The following is a 20,848-nucleotide window of genomic DNA, read 5'->3' on the forward strand; positions in this document are numbered from 1 at the left end:
AACAACAACAACAAAAGCCCCCCAAACCTAGCAACCTCCCATGTCAGCGCAATTCATATAAATCATGGCGGCGAGAGATGGTGTCAGACCTGTCAACGAAAAAAGTTCACGTCATGCCTGCAACAGAGTATGACAAATACTGAAAAGTAACAAGAAAATTAAACAGAATCTGACATTGTTCTTTGACAAACCTGCTGTAGCAGACAATGAGCATAAACGAGGACTATGTGCTTTGGAACAACTGCCATGATACCTGATACTTTATACAACTGTCAAGGCTGCAAAGGTAAACAGCGCTTCCCACCCGCAGTCTGACTTCCACCGCGGCGAGAGGGCCGCCAGCGCGGCTGGACTGACAGCAGAGTCTGGCAGCTCCGGTGAGGGACGTCGGCTGCCTCCTTCCCACCCGCGCTGCGAGGAGCTCGCCGACGGGGACGCCGGGCAGGGCCGTGACGGCGCTGGGCAAGCCGGCACTGCAGACCTGGAGGGGAACCGGTGCAGCAGGCTCCCTAATAATCCGACAATTTAGTCAACATTAAAAATGCATCACAATAACCTTATTAGCAAGGGGTTATTGCGTGTGTGGTTTATTTGGTATAAACAGCTTTTCATTAGATAAATGAAACCCAACAACCTTTATAAATGCTTTTCAATTATGAAATTATGCCACTGAGATATCCGGATTACGTTAATCAGGGAAAACACCACCACCGACACCTCTCGATAGGGCTAGGCACATGCTGCTTGGATGACTGCTCCTCCTAATAAAGAAAATACCACTTAACCACACCACGCATTTAAAAATACCCTTCTTTATTAGGTGGAAGCTGCAGCAACAAGACTATTTTCATTTGTTCTGCTCAGATATTCTATCCAAAAGAGAGCATCTCATTGTAACAATTTTGCATTTTTAACTGCGTGAATTATGCATTCTTCATAAATAACAGCCTGGTTCTTTACACTAGAACTCCTTTTTATTAGCGCACAGTAACGAACAATGAGCAATGTGTTCTATTATTCTTTGTCAAATCACAAAATGCTACATTAGAATAACTGTGCTGGTCAATGTAATATAGTAGATTAAATTCAACTTCTGTGCAAAAACCACTGTAAAACAGCATGATAAGAAGGCTATAAAAAATTTAATTTTACTCCAAACTCCATCACAAAAAAAAAATGGTGTGAAAAGTAATTTTGCATAATCAGTACACGCCATCTGGAACAATTAACCGATTTCTATAGAACTATGAGGATCAGTCATATCTGCTTATTAAAGATCAGAAATTATACAAGTAATAAATCCTTGAAAAAACTAAGCGTACTCCCGCCTGTCAACGCTATTTTAACTTCAAATACTGAAGAATGCCTGATAAGGCTGAAAAGAAGAGATTAATATATGCAAATTACATCCAGCATTTAAAATCCCCAACAACTGTCTCCGGTTTTCTGTCCCTTATTGCTGCCTTTATGTTTTATTCATACACCAACTCACCTGTCACTTCATAAGCTATAATATTATGGGGGTATTATTAAACAGCATAAAGCCGTGCTTTAATTGGAAAGCTTCATTGCATTTTCCAATTATTTGGAGTAAATTAAAAGCAGATGCACATAGTTTAATAAGGAGTCTAATATCAGTTCCGGGAAATCAAAATTCATTGTCATTACTATGCCGTGATAGTTTTGCAAACTGTACTCAATTTCAGAGGTTTTCAAAAGAAAATCTGTCTGTGCAATCTGTTAATTGTCATTCGGTTAATAACTGTTTAAATATCCCAACTACACAGCAGCTTCCTATTAAGAAAAATTAAACTATGGTACTCATACAAGCAAAACAAATACAGTGCAGCCCCTCTGTAAGGTTACACTCCTCGTGCAACTGGTACAGACACAGCAGCCTGTCCGCTCAGCTGCACAGAAGTTGATACCAGCACTTTGCCCAGGTGCTTGCCCGAGCGCAGAGACCAGTTCAAGGCCTCTGCCCTAATGAGCACTGGGACTCGCTCCCTCCATACTCTCTGTCTGCATCGCTCTGTGGTGCTGGAATAAGGAACCGTCAGTCCACCGAGGGAGATCCCGTGTGACTGCAGGAGCTGGAACTGTACTCTGAGCCTCATGCCCATAAGAAACTGGAATGACCAAGGACCCCCAGGTTGGAAGCAGCAAGTGAATTGCATCTGCTCGAGGTCGCCGTCCCTCAGAAACACAGACACCCTCCCCTCCAGCTTTAGAAACCCACTCCTCTGCCCTCTCTGCACAGCTGGGGACGAAGAGAGCATATTATTTCTGTTAGTACAGATTCGGAAAGTGCTCAGAGTCTGAGGAAGCCCACATATGACCCTGGACAGAAAGAAACCAGCTGGCCCCTTGAAGGCACTTGAGCCCCGGAGCAAGGCCTGAAGACTGGAGGTGCGTGGGGGGCCCGAGGCGCATGCCTACAACCATCCTGGCAGACCTGCCTCTGGAAGCAGCCGTGCAACGCAGTGCTGCAGCACTAAGCAGAAGAAATCAAGTTCAGCAGCCTGGTGCCCAAAAGGCACTTTGGATGATTTCACCAGGAAGTTTATCTGCTTCAGGTATAACGTTCCCAGCAGACCTCACAGCTCCACCGTTCACCTCCTGGCCTATGGCCCTAACTCGCTGCTTGGAAAGAAGAGAGGGAAATCCACCCAGGAGCACGGTGCCCATTGAAAGGGCATGCACACGTGCATGCACTCATGCACACAAGCACACGCAAGCACTTTCCATGTGAAATCACAAGTAATTTTACTCTGTTGCAGCCCTTTGCACAAGACCCCATCTTTGGGCTGCCACTGCTGGGGCAGACATCTGAAGACTATCCAGCTCCCGGTACCCACCGAGCAGGAACTGCAACAAGGCAAAAGCAGAGCCGACTTGACTGCCGCCCTGTGAGGAAGTTTCCACACCGGAAACAAGCTCTGCAGCTGATATCAAAAACCGCCTGTTATTTTGGCCTTTCCTGATGATAATTCAGTCTCGCAAACATGATATTTAATGCCGCTTCTCTAGAAGAGATGCAGGGAACACAGATGCCAGGATCTGAAGCGACAGATCGGATGTAGCGCAGGACCTCCCCCTCCAGAGGGTGAAGTGCACTGGAGTACTTGAACATGAGAGCGCATTGCAAAACCACCAGAAACCGTGTTGAAAGATGAAGATAAAAGCAATTCTTGTGCAGTGATCCAAAAAATAGCATCTTTCTTTTTTCAAAATTACCTGTTTTAATAAAGCAGACATACTGTGCCAAGCGATCCATTTAATTATCTGCAAAAATGATGAAGCAAAACAATAGTTTGCAAAAATAAATGACTAACCTCTGATTAAAATGTCTGTCCTCATTACATGTGGATAAAAGATACAATATCTTTTAAGAAAATGTATATCGGGGAGAAGCAAGTGGCAGTATTGTGGTACGGATTCTCTGACGTTTTGACACAGGAAAGGAAGAGACAGGTAGGTACTGAAACTTAACAGAATCGTCCCTTTTCTCCCTTTCTTACTCTAGGGGAACCGATGAGAAAAGGAAGCTTTGTTGTGGCATACGCAGTAAGCAATGGAGCCCGCCGAGGCAACAGCAAAGCATCCCGAGGGCCGTGCTGACCGAGCGCGCAGCAGTTGCACTGCCCGTCAGGAGGAGATGCTATTCTACAAACCGATCATGGTACGATATTCAGGACATGGCTTCTGGCCCCGCGCTGACAAATTCTTTCAAGAGGGGTTGTGATTTGTTTTTTTTTTGGGGGGGGGGGAGGGAGGGTGGAAGAAAAGGGTGCTGTGCTCTGAGCGGAGTCCTAGAATCACAGACCGGAGGGTGGGAAGGGACCTCACGGGGTCACATCTGGTCCAACCCCCTGCTCCAAGCAGGACCAGCCCCAACTACATCATCCCAACCAGGGCTTTGTCAAGCCAGGCCTTAAACACCTCCACCACCTCTCTGGGGAGATCTATGGCTTTCTGCACGGCTAACGGCAGCCTGAGTGAGAAAGATGAAGCCTGGATGAGCTGGTCAATGCTTCACTGGGCACTCTTATGCCCGGCAGTGTTGGAAGCATTGTTCACAGCACAGCACCAGGCAAATTGAGACCCATGTCCTAACTTGGCTACAAAGCTTAAGGGCCTGGTTCCCCACAACACTGATGTACAGCGAGAGTCAGCCGGAGCCCAGGAGTCAAGGCCGCCGGGCAAAGCCATGCACTAGGGGAGCAAGGGGCTCCTCTAACTTGCACGGCTTATGCAAAATCCTTTCTGCCAGCAGAAGATCCGGCCCTGCCCCGTCCTTCCTTCTCTGCTGCAGGAGTCCTGCTGCCTGCCACGGCCCAGCACAAGACGAGATCCCTGCTGCACAGACGAAGCTCCCACTGGACTGTCCTGTGGTGTCTGCAGGGGCCTAAGACGGTGAACCCAGCTCATGCATTGTAGCAGCTCTTACCCGAGCGATTCGACGAGCGCTTTGCAGGAAGGTTTGGCACACAGGGTGCTGGCCAGTTGCCCCATTTGCTAGTGGGAAGTGGCTACTACCTTAAGGGGGGTGGTCACCCAAGCGACACGGAGCTGCACGCACTAAATGACTGCATGACCTGCAGGTCGACAGAGAAGTCGCGAGATGGCTGCACCATCCCTGCCAGTCTGAGCCGGCACGCTGCTGCATACCTGCTGGAGTACACCCCAGACTCGCTCTTCCCGGGAATATAGGCTTTGCTTGGCAAATCAAAGAACTCATCCAAAGGTCCGGGAGTGCCAGCAGTGCTGGGGCAGGTGAGAATATCTGGCTTTACTGGAATGAAGACTCGTGAATTCTTCAGGCAGAAATTGCTTTGCTCATTTCAGAAAACTCCAAGTCTCCAGAATGAGTAAACCGATGACAGAAAAATCAGCTTTACAATGCCAAAAGTCACCAAAGCTAGACACGGGGAGGAATACATGTCACCTCTCAGAGCAGCCCAGAGGAACCCGCCTCCTCTCCTATTGTATTTCTTTATTTTTTAAAGTCTCCATAACACAATAAATGCCAGTTGAAACAGATGCTGGCCAGTGTTCACCATTCTCTTATGCACTGTCTGTTTGCTCCGAGTAAAATCATTGCATCGACATCTTTGGAGAGAGGCACAAAAAGGATGTAAAGATAAAGGACTTATTCACTGTCCAGAGCCATTTGCTCCAGAGACTCCTTGCAAAACATGTCTTTACAAGTGATGCACAGAGCAAAAAATGGCAAGAATGGCAGCCTCGTTCAAATTATGAATGTTGCTTTATCAGTAGATCGCTAGATCTTTTATGCTGTAAGAACAAGCCAGGCATGCAGAAAACAGCTCGCTGCCTAACAAAGGATCCCAGCTCTGCGAAAGCCTAGCATCATTCATTTTCTTAGAGACAACTGTAAGACAAATCTGCGGAATAATGAGCCTCTTTTCAGGGATGTGACAGATCTATTCCATCTCGACTCCCATCTACGGGACCTACTGCTCTTTATTTTAAAGAGGTTGAAACCTTCATCTTCAGTTTAATAAAATCAAAACTTTAGGAATTCAGGAACAGAAATGGGCATTTGCAGAAAAACAACTAAATCAAGGAAGAAAAAGTCAGTGTGTAAGAAAAGGCAGGTTTCATTAAAAAGCAGAAAATGCGTGCGACTGGTACGCAGCTGTGGCAAGTTTAACATATGGGTCTGCAAAAAAACATTCCAACTATAAGCTTTGGTTCAGGCAACAAATAATTGATCTCTCTAAAATATTATTTTAAATGTTGGCTCCATGAATTTCTTTTCAAGGATCTTTAAACTAGACGGAGCCCTCCTCCCATACATACATAGGATTTTGCAATGGTATTGGTCTCTTAAACCAATTCTTAAATTTCTTCACTCTTTTTTACTTTTACAGCGAACCAGCAAGAGACTTCAGGGACCCAACACCCCAGAAATCTCACTTGCACAGCTGCCACATCCACATGTCAGAATTATGTCAGCTTCACCCGTTGTAAGGCCCTTGCACCAAAAAACTGGAGTGGTTGGGGTTCACAGCGGGCAAGAGCTATCTCCAATTCTGTAAGCCTGTTCAAACTTTCATCTGAGCCTAATTTGCAGAAAATGAACTATTCCAACTGGGAGATCTTACAGCACCTTCAGCTCTCCTGTGAAATATGAATGTTCATTTTCACTAGGAGAATTTTTTCAATCTTGCATTCTCCTATGTCTGAGGGAGAGTAAGTGTGCCTGAAAGCTTGCAAATAAAGAATTTTTTTGCAAATATCTAGTTGGTCTAATAAAAGATATCACCCTCTGCCATGAGTTCTGATTCCTGTTGCCTGTAGACCAATACAGCCACAACCTGCATCCCTGTAAGCAACATAATATTTTTGAACTTTGTTCTCTTTCCCAGCCACTAGTTCACATATTTTATTGTTCCCAAGAACATCAAACTCAGTTGCACCCAAGATAAACCCGATCAACCTGGTACCGTCAGACAAAAATCAAAGCAAAACTCCAGAGGCGGGCATATACCCCGGGAGGCGTGAAGCTTGGTTAAGGCAGCAGTAATGATTGATCAGTCAGCAGTACCAAAGTTTGAAAACGTGAAGAGTGCTACACAAGAACTCTGGCTGTTTGGCATGTCCCTTCTGAGGGCTTCTGTGGAAAGGATGCCGCGCGTTTCACAAGTTGCACCATGAGGGCAAGCGTTCAAACCTCAACAGTTAAAACATATTGCTTAGTAGACCTGGGCTTGGGGCAGAGAGTGACGTACCAACTCCAGCACATGTCCAAACTGCAATGTCAAACCTGCCTATAGAAGAATGCACATAAGACTAACTGTTAATCCTATGCAGTCATTGCCATCGCTGAAGCTGGCACAACTGCACTGGTGCTCTGGCTGGGTAAGTCCTCTCCAACTGCCCAGACACACAGCTAGCTACTGCTCTGATGTCACACACAAGTCAGAGGGGTTTGCTTTGCCAACTCAGCTGCTGGCTAACTAGTGCAATGCCCTGCCAGGCTCTCTGGAAAGGGTGCCGCACGTTCCCCTATTGCGGCCTCCTCGCAGAGCGGGGGAATGTGACACCCCAAAAGGGGGCTGGAAGAATTTGGCAGAGCTGCCCAGTCTGTGTGGAGAGATGCTGAGCTCCAAGCCGAAGGTGCGAGGCCTCTGTGGCTGCCCGTGACAGATCTCTGCCCTGAACAGGCAGCTGGTTTCTGCCTCTAATCAGAATTTGGCAGAGGATCCTGCAATTCAAAAGGTTTATGTTTCAATGGCACTTACACAGCAGAAAACTTATTGGAAGCAAGTTCCCCCAGGGGCATCGGCACTGGCCTGAAATGCGCTGTTTATTAACTTCAGGGAGATAGCTACAGTGGTATTAGACCACATCCAATTAGCGAAGCCTACAGGAATATTTGCACTCTTAAATCTCCCCCCTTTCTGAAAGGGTTAAAGCTTATTATTAGCATATAATTTACAGGTCCTTTCTCCCAGGAAAGAAATAATGCACAGTAAATGCCACATTCATTTTAATAATACATGTTACAGTCTGTGCCCAACATCTGCACAAAGGTAAAGCAGACAGTTTTTTTGACATGTCCCACTCTGCCATCCAAACACAGGCTTTTTGTTTCTTAAGTGACGGAAGGTTTAATCAAGAAAGCAGGCAATTCATCAATCGCAACAAGGCTGCTTGCACGGCCCTGACAGCACACACATGGTTTTATACAGAAGAAACCTGGCCACCTGTCACCAGCACCTTTTACATCAGGATATACAAATACGCTGGGCGATCAATCCTCCAGCCTTTCCCATTCATTTCTTAGTTTTCTTATTATATTTTTCTTTATGCTGGATGTTGTCCTCATCCTTTGCAGGGAGAGATGGAGAGACAAGACGAGCTATGGCTGTTTATACACTATCATAAAAATTTATATACCCTTAAAGTGACTTATTTCCTCTCTATTTGAGTACCATTATTATAAATAATTTTTCACTTCGTTCAGGAATTTTCCCTGTATGTTATTATCTGTAGCTGCCTGAGAGAGCTCTCTCTCTCCCCTCTCTCTCTGTCCTTGTGGCTTTGATAAGCAAAGCAATATGTAGCTAGAGGATGCTGAGGTCTGAAATGAAGGCAGTATGTAGTCACAACAACATCTTAATTAAGCTGAAGGCCGTGAAAAAGGACTGAGTTGTAAAATACTGAGCAGCGTTTGCTGATGGCTTGGTCAGGAACGGGGCCTTCTCTTCCCTAATCAAGTGGACATTTGAACACGCATGGAAACCCTGGTTCAGGATTCAGGGCAGTATCCCCAGCTGCAGGCAGAGACCCTTGGCAGATGTAGCAGTAACTAATTCAAGCTATAAAAAGTGGTGTGCTGGTCTCAGAGGTGCGATGGCGGGGAGGGGGGTGCGGAAATCTTCAAAGCAAAGCAGACCAACCCAGCCCTAATTCCAGTCGAAGCCTAGCGGCCACGTGCTGAGCACAGCCACTCCTCCCGCCCCAAGCAGTGATGCACTCTCTGGGCTGATCCTATGTACAGCAAGACCTGCAGATGAACTTATTTGCTGAATTATCTTGCAGTCAGAGTCCCTCTAATTTACTGATCAGCCACACTCAATTGCCAAGACAGAAAATACCCAAGGAGCAACTGAATCAATCATTAAAATTTCCACGTCTGTTTTCCCTTTAATGCTTGGCTCAGAGTCATTCAACTGCAGACAGAAAGGGCCACAGTGGGTTGCGTTGGTTTACATCAGCAGTGGATGGGGCCTGGCCTTGTGTGCTCAGAGCCGGGACAAGCATTGCACACATTCGGGAACTGCACTGCCCTGTGCGCAAGATGAGATTTGCTTTTAAAATTAAACAAAAAAAAATCCAGACTAAGTGGCTGAAGCTCTCAATATGGGGAGAGGGGGAAGGAGAAAAATGGACCCGGGATATTTATAACAAACCGCCCGTCTGCCATTTACACGAGGACTAGATTAAAGCTGGGGGGTGGGGGAGGAGCAGATATTCAACCATCATCCATTATTTGCACTTGCTGTTGCTTTCCTACGATGCTGTCAGAATCACTTGGTCAGGAAAGCTCCCAAGTCCATGACAGCCAAGGCAGCGAGCCGGGCCTCCTCACCAGCAGAGCAAGCCATCTACAGACTCCTGAACACAGCTAGGTGAGTCCAAGCCAACAACCAGGATCCCATGCAAGGCGACTGGCAAAGAAACGCATAGCTTACCCAACCCAAGGGCCTGCCTACGTGCCAGCCCCATGCTCCTCGCCCAGAGGTCTTGGGGCTGGTGCTCCTCATGGATACCTTGTGTTGTGGTTGCTTGGCCTCCCCACCGCAGCTCCTCTCCTGCTATGTGGAAGCGCTGTGCACCCTGGAGCGAGGGCAACTACCCACAGCAGCAAAGCTGACTGTTCTCTCAAACAGCACCGGCTACAAACACCACGGCTTTCAGCTGAGCCGCTGTCCCTGCAGAAGACACAGGGTCCAGAAAGGGGCAGGAGCTATGGGGGTTAGTTACCCAGTACAACACCCCCAAAGTTTAATACAGCTGCAACCCCTTGTACACTAGGATGTTTTAAACAGCTAACCATCCAGCAACGATCAAACACCACTCAAGACTGCGAGGGAGATGGATGGACTGGCATGCAAAAGCCAGGTCTGCCCCTGTGTGCTAAAGGAAAAAACGATGGTGCAACCCAAACTTCCTGGTGCTCAGATGGTGCCACCCTTGCTCTCACAACACGTCTGGTTTCCGTTACCAGGTATACAGAGAGCCACCTTGCGCTGCACCTGACCACTGCCTGCAGGCCGGGAGGGCATCACACATGCAAAAAGGAGGGATTTGGTAGTTCAGAGCTTCCTTGACCCTGCGGCCAGGAGAGACCCTGCTATTGAGTGCATAGCTGAGTTAACCTCGGACATGCATATTTCACAGACACTTGGCTACCACTCCCCCATTCGCTGCAGAGGAAGAACAGGTTTCAGACTCACTCCATTTCCATATTGCTCAGCTGGTCCCGAGGCTTAATGGAACAATGCAGATCTGCAAACAGAACTGCGTTTCGATTGCAACTGAGTTCAACCTGCACATGTGTGTAACTACATGGTGACCAGAGAGCCGGTCACTTCTCTAGCACCTGAAATTCTCCAGCACTTTCTCTAGCACCTAAAATTACTGTTGTCCTTCCAGAGCAACAGAACTGATGAGAAACACTGGCTCACACCAGCTGCTAAGCAGCAGCAGGGGGTCTGGACCAGGTGAGATGAGCGTTCTTGGGGCCTGAGGAGCAGCTCCGTTGGACAGTTCATGGCACAGCAGTCCCTTTGGACTTTCTAACCAACAGGACATCCAGACTCTTTGCACTTTCTCCCAGTGCCTTCAAGATTACCCGCCAGCATTGGCTTTCAATTGCTCTCTGATGACAGCGGAGTTCCCACCCAACAATTCTAGCCAGCATCCTCCGAAGGACTCTGTTTCATCACCAGTATCTACTGCTGTCTTTCCTCCAGGGTGAGCTCCAAGACTGCAAAGCGGGGGAGCAAGCCCTGGAGTGTCACAACCAGTACCTTACCTCAGCAAATCTCAATCCCAACAGAGCAATTAGGAGAGTCCAGCAGAAAAGCACTCATAAAGTTCCTGTTACCATGGCAAGACACTAACACTGTGCTGCAGATAAACTCGATCAACTCAAAATTACACAGACGTAACAGGAAATTTTGGAATGGCTATCACTGCGAGTCTTGAGGTCAACTTACCTCTATAATGTTAAAGCACACAGAGGGAATTGTTACAGACAGCACCTCATCAAGAGGGCTGAAAAGGCAGCCGTGGTCAGAAGGTATGCGAGAAGATTCCTACCAATGCACAGGATGTTTCGCATTATGAGACCTTTTCTGTGGAAATGTTCCACAGCTGCAATAGCCATTACAACATATGTAAGCACAACAACTTGTATAACCATGTGCCTGGAGGAGGATTTGCAGTTGGAAGAGAGAGGCACACATTTTGATTGAAAGTTACTTCTGCAAATGTTGAGATCTATTACCGTGCCTGGTTTTATAGGCTTGATTTGCATTTTGCCTGTAAACATCTGGTAAAATATTCAGGATCTGTGTAAAATAGGTCATCTTTCCAAGCTTGTTATACTGCAGGAAGCAGCAGTCTACAGGAATTCCTGCAGCAAAGGGTCTTTTAAGCAGCGCTCAGGCAGAGATATTTCCTCCCTGCTCACATGTGTGCTTGGGGTTTCATCAAGTGGGAACTCACGGCCTTCCCTTCCCTTCCCCCTCCAGAACTGTCTTGTGGGAACACAAGAACACACTTCCCCTACATTTCCAAATCTATTAGGGTAGGAAAGTAACGAGAAAAACTAATACTGACAAGAATTATGCCATTGTTATATTCCATCTATTTAGGAACCTGAAGCTGCAGTTTTAGTGAGAGATTACCTTTTAAATAACCATTTGATTAGGGTACATGAATTAGTGCCATGTTCCCATGTTAGAAGTGTCACTCACTGTTAACAGAAAGAGCTTCTGAATGGCTGAGGTTTGCCACCTTCTCCTCCTTTATTATGCACAGGCACTACCTACTGCACAGCCCCGGCTGGTGCTCTGCACACCCCTGCAGACCAACTACAGCCGGCGGGGGGGCGACCTCCAATTTGGCCAGACTAAGTTTAAATGATACGCTTTCCTCTGCATGCGAACATGAAGCACTGCAGAGAAAGCGACAGCTAATCACACCTGATGGCAGTCATGCTAAAACCAACGGAGAAGGATTTCTGAATCACAGCACTACTTTGGACTGCAGTAGTTGCTGTGGGTTATGAGACAAGTCCAGGAGTGGAAAGAATGAAGGGAGCGAGAAGGAACAAGCCACAAAAGGAGAGAAAAATTCAGAAAGACAAAGCCCTTAAAAAGAGAAAACCTGCAAGCAATCTGATGTTTTCCAATCTACCCCAGTGTGTGGCGGGGACTCTATCTACACAGTGTTTGGGTCTGGGAGGAGCTGTTTCAATTCGATGGTGGTGCTGGAGGGGGTTGGGAGACGAGCAGAGCGTCTGTGAATAACGTCTGCCTGGCTTGGAAAGAAGATGTGGCTTGATGACTTACCTGTGAGGACCATGGGAAAAGGAGAGTGGGCTAAGCAGTAGTATGAGGTTTAACAAAAACTTTCTAGCAATTCCCGTCCCCTCGCCCTCACTCCTGGGCTGCACCACACTGGGAGCAGCAAGGCTCCCTGTCAGCTACACCCCTCCTGCTCCTCCTCGGCGGTGACTCCTCAGGCCACACGTTTCTGACGTTGGAGTGACAGCGGCAGACATCCTGGAAGGCTGGCCCATGGATGCTCGTGCCTGGCCCGGCCCCGAGAGAATCCGCAAGCTCACCTGAGATGGCATACAAGTTCGAGTGCTGGTGCTCCAGGTCGAGTCGTGTGCTGTGGCCTTTGCCTCGGAAGCTGGCAGGGAGTGTCAGGGATATGTGCCTGTGAGAGCAAGAGGGGAGAAACAAAGGGGACGTTACTGCAGAGCAGGAGGAGCTGCAGCCATCACTCCGCCTCCGGCCATTGCACGACTCCAGTCACGGGACATGGTGAACGGCAACTCAGAGCCTGAGAAGGGCACGATGGGCCCACGATGGGTAGGGCAGAGGTGGGGACCCGCTCCTCGCTCCTGACCTGCCAGCTCATCAGGGGATGCGAGTGAGGAGCTGGATGCTCAGTCCAGCATTGCAGCACCTACAATGAGTGCTGGGTGCCTGAGGCACACTGCATGCTGCAGCCCGTCAGAAGCGCTGCCTGTGAAGATGCAGGCCGTGCCAGCAGCCTGCCCCAAGGACAGGTGCTCCCGACCTAACCGGATCGGGCCGGAGAGGCCTGCATGAGCGTGGTTCAGAGTCAGCAGTCATGTGGAGCGCAGCTCCCCTGCTACGAGCACACACAGACTTGGGCAGGGTTGCTTTTCTCCTGCTTTCAGAGCTTGGAAGCCATCCAGCTCCTCTTCAGCAACCCGGGGCCTCCGCCATGCAGCACTTGCAAGCCCAGCCAGCCCCGGCCTCAGGACAATGCCCTGAGTGCTGAGAGGAAACCTCGCTGCGTGGGAAGAATCGCCTAGATTGGGCTGGAGAAGGCAGCGATCTCCCCAGAACCCATTAGCCAAGGGCACGGAGCCGAAACCTGAACCCCTCCACCAGCGGGTCTGGGGGCCAGAAAAGCAGGTCCTTTCTGGTGGCTGCTGGCATGCAGATGAGTTTCAAAACCTGGAGTCGACGGGCTTATTATTCACACTGGCTGTTTGGCAACAAGGGAAAAAAGAAGCCCTAAATCACCCGTTTGACAGGCACAGAGCCGCGAGGGTAAGCCCCATCTAGGGAGCCAGGCTTAGACCTGCTGCCGTGGGACACCGTGTCCCACTCAACGCCCAGGCCTCTCGCAGGGGCAGCAAACCAACCCGCCTCTCATATTCTGTGCTACGGGCAGGGCACGGGAACGCCAGTCTCACATTTCTCCTGCCGCCTGCTCCAGCCACGCGAACGGAGGAGCAATGCATCCCTCCTACGTCAGCCTTTGGTACTTGACTCAATCAAAGTGGCTGCTAAGCTGAACCAGAGACAGCGCCAGACAGAAGCCTTCAGTTACTGGAGCCAATATTGGCTGTGTGCAGATTTATAGGCCTGGATGGGAGATTCTGGCTTTTCCTTTGTAATTTAAATCTGTACTTTCTAGTGCCGATTCCAGGTCTGCGCAAGCTTTTATTCTGCATCAGAACCTTTATGGACCCACTGTCGCTTGTGACGAAGATGCAGCCCTCTTCAAAACAGTGACTTGGTAGCACACAGGAAAGAGGCGGCAGCTGTCAGCGCCCCGCATTTTGGAATGACACAAACAGGAGCAGGGATTTTGTGAGGCTTTTACCAGAAAAGCAGGTTACCCTTTTTTCGCTGTAGCTGCCATACTCGCAACAAAGAGCACCCTGAACCGGCCAGCACGGAGCATTATTACACAAATCAGCTGGAAACTTGTACCGTCAAAATTGGACACATTTGTAAAGAACAGAAAAAGTCTAAAAACATGATGTTGGTGATGATGAGCCCTCCAGAACGCAAGAGGTAAAACACCACTCTGAATGTGTTTGTGCTTCCAGACCTCCTTTAAAAATAAAACGAGAACGACCATGTGAAAACATCTTCAAATTTGGCCAACAGGTTTCCTTTCAAAACACAATCCATATGGGGCTGCCTTTGCCAGTAAAGGCAGGTTTGTCATGAACACTCTTTGGATATGAAGCCTACCACTTCTATGAATTATGCACTTTTCATTAGGTTTTAAATGAAATCATCCAGAAATGTACTTCTGAGACCTCCAGATGGCTAACAGTGCTTTCTGAATGTCTCCTGCTTCTGGTGGGGTCTGTTCTCATCTTCCCTCTGTGTACATAGTCATACCAGGGAGGGGCGCAGGAGCTGCACAGAGCAGACCCCCAGCAAACACAGAGCACATTTCTCAACAAAGTGTTTCAAGTGTTTGCTGCTGCCTGATTAAATCAGGCATCCACGGTGCAGGGAATTCACCAGGGAGTGCCAACTTTGGGTCTGTCCCATGTGAAGCATGCTCTTCAGGAAATGGTCTTGGACAATAGCAGACCCACCTGCTCTGGGACCAAGCTGTGGGTCTGGAAATCACGGGTCTATGCAAGCAATAAACAAACTCCTCTGTATGCAATCGTACAGATGACACTGCTGGGAGTGTAACTGCCCATAAAGGCTGTGGCCCTCGAAGAGGAATTTCACTGAATCCTTGACTTGGGACATGCCCTAGGAGTGAAGTCCCTGATCAGGACCACGTCCTTCCAGCAGATCATGCAAGTGACATATGTGCAAGCGGCACGTACACTCCATGGACGTACTGGAGAAGAACTGTTCGCAGTCTCACAGGCTCTGACCACGTTCAGTGGAGTGGTGGCAGGTCGTGCGTTCAGGTCCCACAAAACTAGGCCTGGAAGGGCCCTTAGTAAACTTTCTTGTCCAACAGTCTGACCGAGGCAGGGTCATCCCTGTCTTGCCAGCTTGCCTGCTAGCTCAGCGCCACATCCACGGTGACTTTGGTACATTTAAAATGAAAAATAAATGGGATTTGGCGTGGTCAGATTTTTGAGTGATGTATGGACATTAAACATGAACCTATTGTTTGATTTTGCCTTTGGTGACCATTCAGGATCCTGATTTGCTTCTCGAGACCACGTGCCACAAAGAGCTGCTCCAGTGCAAGTGGTAGTACTAACCTAATGCTGTAGGGCCCGGAGCACCACCTAACGGGGCATGTTCACAAGTAAAAACAGATGTGCTTGGATTCTCCCTCCCCATTCATCTAACCCCGCTGCCAGCACCCACTCTCTACAGTGCGATACATGGGGCTTGTGCTTGCAGGAGTGGGAGCACATAAGGGCTTCTCTGAGAGGCAAATGCAGCTGCAAGACCACAAGCAGGGTAATGCCAAGAGCATTAGATTAGAGCCTTTCAGTCTAATGTTTGGGGCGGGGGGCGGTGTTTGTTGGGGTGTTTTTGTTTTTGTTTTGTTTTTTAAGTGTCACATTGGGAAAAACCAGGAAACAAAGCCTAATTTATTTTGAATTAATGCAAGGGTTTGGCCAGGATCAATATAAAACATATACCTACTAACTTGATTGCATAATGCCTTTTCCTTATGGCCTGTAAAAGCCAAACCATTTTGCATGGTAGAAAGAAAAAAATAGGCTGCCACTGAAAAGCAAGAAAATCCCAATTACAAAGTCCCCAAGTTCCTAAACACATATCGCGAAAGTATGCACAGCTCTGTGGCATATGGCAAATCAATTACTGGTTGAAATTTTAAAACAAAAACATGGTAAATGTGCTGCAGAAATAATCAAGAACAACGGTTTCGTTTAGATTACAGTGGCCACTAGAGTTTTGAATACAATTAATCATCATTCCAGGCAATGGGAAGCCATATTGACACTTATTCCTAATTTGAATATTTAATTAGGGTGAAGTTCTTCATCAAATTATCACAGAACTGGGAGGAAAGCCTGGAAGATTTAAACAATTACTATTTTAACCCATTACCTACTGCTCACCTGTGAGCTCAAGAACTTGCACACCCGTGCTGCGAGGGAGGAACACGTTTGCACAGAAAGAAGGGAATTCTTGATAACCCAGGGACTTGACCTGAGCAAGGGAACGGTGCTGACACTTAATGCTGTGCGGTTTCTACTCAAATGAAGTCAGACCGAATGTGGTTTCTGATTCTCTGCACACCTGGGACTATTTAACATTAACCCTTAGCACAAGGTCTTTAATTAGTTGGCAAGAACTTCTCCCATGCCAAGCCTGCCTAGGGAGCGAGACCTCTGGGCACAGCCAGGTTAGGACGTGCATAGCTTAGGCTGTCAAGCTGTCAGGACAGCTGCAAGGTACCTTGGGGGTGCTGACACAAGCGGTATAGCAAGGTGGGGTTGGCAGGGGCTTCTTGCTGCGGTTGCCACTGGCAATGGACAAACCAACTGCCTACCCACAGGCCTCGCTCTCCCGGGAGCGCAGGCAGGGATGGAGCAGGCATTTCTATGCTCAGCTCCTCTGCTGTTTGCTCCTTCCTATCAGCATCACTTTGCGGTCTGGCGACCCGTCCCGGAGATCTCCTGCATGGCTCGCAGCCCAGCCAGCGCCACCGCTCACCCTCGGGAAATGAAGGCGGCTGGCTGAGGCAGGTTTATCAGACGTTGCAGAAGTGGCAGGCATCCCTCCGGCTGCAAAGGAGAGGGGCTGCCGGGCTGAGCGTGAGCCGAGACTGCTGGTGCATCGCTGCTGAATGGCAGGCACCCGGCCTACGCGCAGCTCACCCTTGCTGCCAACCATGCTGTGTCCCCAGGGCAGGCAGGGATGCGGCTGCTTCCCCCCCACAGCAGAGTAAACTCCTATCGGAGGCACTCCACAGATTGGGGCACAAGGGACCGGGTTTCAGGTGCTGCTTGCTCCTGTGGCACAAGGCCAAGCGCACAGGGACTCGCACACCGCCAGCCCTCCCCAAGCCAAGCCATGCTGTCTGCGGGCTTCCTCTCTGCGGAAGCCAGCTCCGCGCTGGAATTCGGAGCCCTTCCTTTCTGTGTTACATTAATCCATATAAGAAAATCTCTTTTAATGAGGAGTGATATAGTTACAAACTCTCTAGAGCCATAATTAGAGCAAACTAATTGAAGTTGTGTTTTGACACACTTTCCAAATTCACGGGTGCTGCATGACATATTCACAACACTGTTGCTGCACAGCCATGGCGACAGCAAAATGATTAGGCTAATAACGCTTATTTGCATTCTTATCATGCCAGCAGCATGCCGTTAAATACTGTTTCAACCATTGCTCGTTCACTCTGAAAGTTTCCACTGAAAGATATTAACAGTAATTATTAGTACTTTGCTGGAATCTCTAATGTTAAGGAATGGCAACTCACATTAACATACACAAATGCCAATTATTTTCCTTCTGAATTGTCACACGCACAAGTGTTTTTTCCCCTCCCCACGGCACTGAAGTGACAAGGTGGACTCGGAGTTTTATGGCCTTTGGAGAGCGAGGACTGCCTGCTCCGCTGAGATGGTAATCAGGGGCTTGGAACAATTCTCTCAAGACACGAACAGCACAAATCGCTTTGATGCAGGCACCAAGCAGCACAGGTTTTAGAACAAGATATTTTCCCAAACAATTAAATATTCATGTTTCCAGAACAATCCAAGGAGGTACAGCAACTAAATTCAGTGCAGAGAGAGCGTCACTCTCTCTCTCAGTCGTAGCTGCTCCTTGACTCATTAAACTCCCGGAACAGTTCTACGAAGAACAGCCACGGACGTGGCACGTACTAGGAGACGTCCCGAGCAGCCTGTCAGGAAACGGGGGTGATACGCATGCATTACGGCCAATTTGGGTTGCTTATTTTACAGAGACTTGCACAGAACGGGTCCAGGGATGCCCGACAGCTCCAAACAACAGTTATTAATGACCGTCTGTGCCAGTCATGATGAATTGCTTCTGAAGTTAGGGAGCAAATACTTATAAAAAGTAACAAAGGATCATGAGGGGAAATGCCAGATATCAAAGGAAGCTTCATAATTCACTCCAAAATATCAACAATGCTCGGCACAGGAAACAATAGCGACTTTTTAGCTTCCAACTGCACCGGATGAACGTGGCGGAGAAATCAGTCGGTACACAGCATACAGCCTCAGGCTGCTAACAAACAGAAACAGCGGAGCCCTGCACAGGACTGATACGCAGGACGAGATCTCGCTGCATGCCCACAACTTGCTGGAGGTGGGCAGAAGAGCGGTCATGAGACAGGTGCAGAGCTGGGCAGGAATACCAATCCTAGGCCGTCTTCCCTGTTCACACCTGGTTCCTGCTGCAGGGCCCGGGGACGAGACGACACCAGGACACCCAACGCCCACAGGAAGACTCCGACTCCCACCAGGGAAGCACAGACGGTTGGTTTCTGAAGCGTGCGCTTTTCCCTGAGAGCGTCTTGAGAGTCGCTCATTTTGCCCCAACCTTGTCTCACGGCAAAGTTTATGGAAAACGCCACGGCAGCTTTCCAATCCAAATTGCCACTACGCACTTTATGCGCAGCCCCTCGCTTCTGGTGCGCTCGAGCAGGGCAATGCCACTGCACCTCTCACATCCAGAACAACCGCCATGAGAAACAAAGCAGGGAGCGCAGAATGACGTGCAGTAGTGGACTTCATTCCTACCTATCCTGATCACGTAAAACCAAATGTTTAAATATCATCTCAAGCCTCACTGTCCCTTTGCCTAAAACAAGCAACGTATGGGCCCAGCAAATCTTCATCCCCTTCCAAACTACTAGTCTAGCCCGTTCCTCCAAAATCCACAATTCTCATTTCTAAAAGTGCAGTGCATGCGAGAATAAAGGGAGGGACTGAGCGACTCCTTCCACTGGCTCAGACTTACTGGCTTCACTCCCTGGGTGGGACGAGGGGGACCGCCACAGCACAGGCCCCTCTCCCACATGCCCATGCCCCAGGTCCTGATCTCCTAAAATTGAAAGAAGCACTTTTGAAAATGAGTAAATTGAGCAGAAACCACCAGCTGCAGGCCTGGCAGGGCCTGGCGCAGAGCAGACACCACCACCCACGCCCAGGGCCAAGCCCAGGGTGCGCTCCTGTGGCCTGCCTCCCCTATCCTGCGCGCTAGCATGGCTCAGAGACATCTAAGCAGCCAGCATGGAACAGCTGCCAACAGCAGAGGAAGAAAACCCTGCAAGTTTAATTTCCCCAACTTGAAAGTCTGAGCTGCAGCCCATTAAACTATTATAAGCCGAGCGCTGCATCAAAGAGCTCAGACTTCACCCGAAGAACGAAATGCTTATGAAGTGGTTGTCTCCGATGAACAGCCCGGGGTCTCTGGAGGCTGCCACAGGGAGCGCAGCGTTGCGCCACCTTCGCTGGTGCATCTCTCGAGTCAGCCGCTCGCACATAATGAAGGGAGGGGCGGGGGCAGGAGCCACCGCGCAGCAGAAAGACTCCAAGAAGATCAGCTGCAGCGTGCAGGCTGCCATGGGAAATTTCAAATTCTGACAAATGAATCCTAACACAACTACACCCGGGTCTGGAAATCTCACCAAAAACCAGCTCCTGGCACTCAAACACTTTGCTTGCAGCAAATGCCAGGGGTCTCTGAGGATACTGCTGGGGGGTCTATGCAAAGCCACTCATGCCAATGCAGCGATGCTATGGGGCATTTCCAGATCAGGCCCCAGCAGTGGGAGCAGCACCTCCCAATGCTGCCTGCCCAAGGAGTCCCAGGAAGAGCACGTCACCACGCAGCACTCATCACCAGCCCCGTTTCACCCAGAGCAACACACTCCAGGAAAGCCTGGAAAAACATTAAACACCGGGAAAGTGATTGATTTAATGCAGCAAACATTTGAACACGGCCACATACACTTCAGGGTGAAATCACCGATTACAAATCAAGAGTGGCAGAGATCATATTAAATAGCAGACAACACAGAAGTTTTAGGAAAAAAGCTTCTCAACTCCCCTACGGGGCTATTTAATAGCCAAGCATCTCGCTCCTTCGAACAAAGGCCTGCAGTCTGCACTTAATGATCTCAAGCTACGCCCTAATGGGAACGTGCCGTTAGGAACACCGTTACTCCAGGACAGGGGCTCCGTGCACTCCCTCCCATCTCTCAATCCACCCGCAAAATCAGCTCAATAAATCAAACTTCTCCTCGCTGGAGCTAACGTCTTTATCTCTCGGCTGAGGGGGGGCTCCTTGAGGTTGGAAACTGCTCGCATCTCATGTTTTCCTAATCACCATCTTCTACCACTAAAACATGCTGGATGAGGATCAAATCTCACACTTCACATTGCCCGGCAAGCTCGGTGCAGCTCCCTAACTACCTCCGTATGGGAAGCAGCCTCTGGATGAGGACGCAGCAGCACATCTTCCCACTGCCAGGATCCAACGTGCTGTGCAGCAGAGCGCACGCAGCCCTGCACCCGCTACCCATGGCGGGGGACGACGGGCCCCTCCAACAGTGGATATTGCCTTATCTATCTCGAAGGATTTCATCTTCTGGACATACCTACTAGACAACACTTTTCCCCTCTTGCCTGGTTTCCAAACTGAAGAGGGACTAAGAACTGCCTGCTCCATCTTCCCATCAAAGAATATGTGGACCCGGGGCGTTGTTGGAAGCATGTCAGAAAAGCGGTTTCAACAGAGAGCACATCCGGAGCTTTGACAAAACATCCGCTGGAAAATCCAGGGTCCTGGAGAGAAAAGCATCGGGT

The 20,848-nt window shown here is 48.9% G+C and overlaps 2 protein-coding genes across 7 annotated transcripts in view; one reads left to right on the forward strand and one right to left on the reverse strand.

Annotated features, from left to right (window-relative positions):
• LOC149855222 (uncharacterized) overlaps positions 1 to 12,385 on the forward strand; it is a 66,302-nt gene extending 53,917 nt beyond the window's left edge. The window contains exons 2-3 of one of the 2 annotated variants that reach the window (XM_090022447.1): positions 3,527 to 3,682; positions 4,277 to 12,385. The gene's annotated coding sequence lies outside the window, so the exon portion shown is untranslated. The remainder of the gene's footprint in view (positions 1 to 3,526; positions 3,683 to 4,276) is intronic. The other variant, XM_090022446.1, reaches the window with a different exon arrangement.
• MVB12B (multivesicular body subunit 12B) overlaps positions 1 to 20,848 on the reverse strand; it is a 75,978-nt gene that overhangs the window by 29,393 nt on the left and 25,737 nt on the right. For all 5 annotated transcript variants that reach the window (XM_090022440.1, XM_090022441.1, XM_090022442.1 and 2 more), the window contains one exon: positions 12,392 to 12,489. In XM_090022440.1, the coding sequence (XP_089878566.1) occupies positions 12,392 to 12,489 (98 nt within the window). The remainder of the gene's footprint in view (positions 1 to 12,391; positions 12,490 to 20,848) is intronic.

This window comes from Crocodylus siamensis, chromosome 11 (genome assembly GCF_052110815.1).
Source record: "Crocodylus siamensis isolate JL-2025a chromosome 11, ASM5211081v1, whole genome shotgun sequence".
Classification (NCBI taxonomy): domain Eukaryota; kingdom Metazoa; phylum Chordata; order Crocodylia; family Crocodylidae; genus Crocodylus; species Crocodylus siamensis.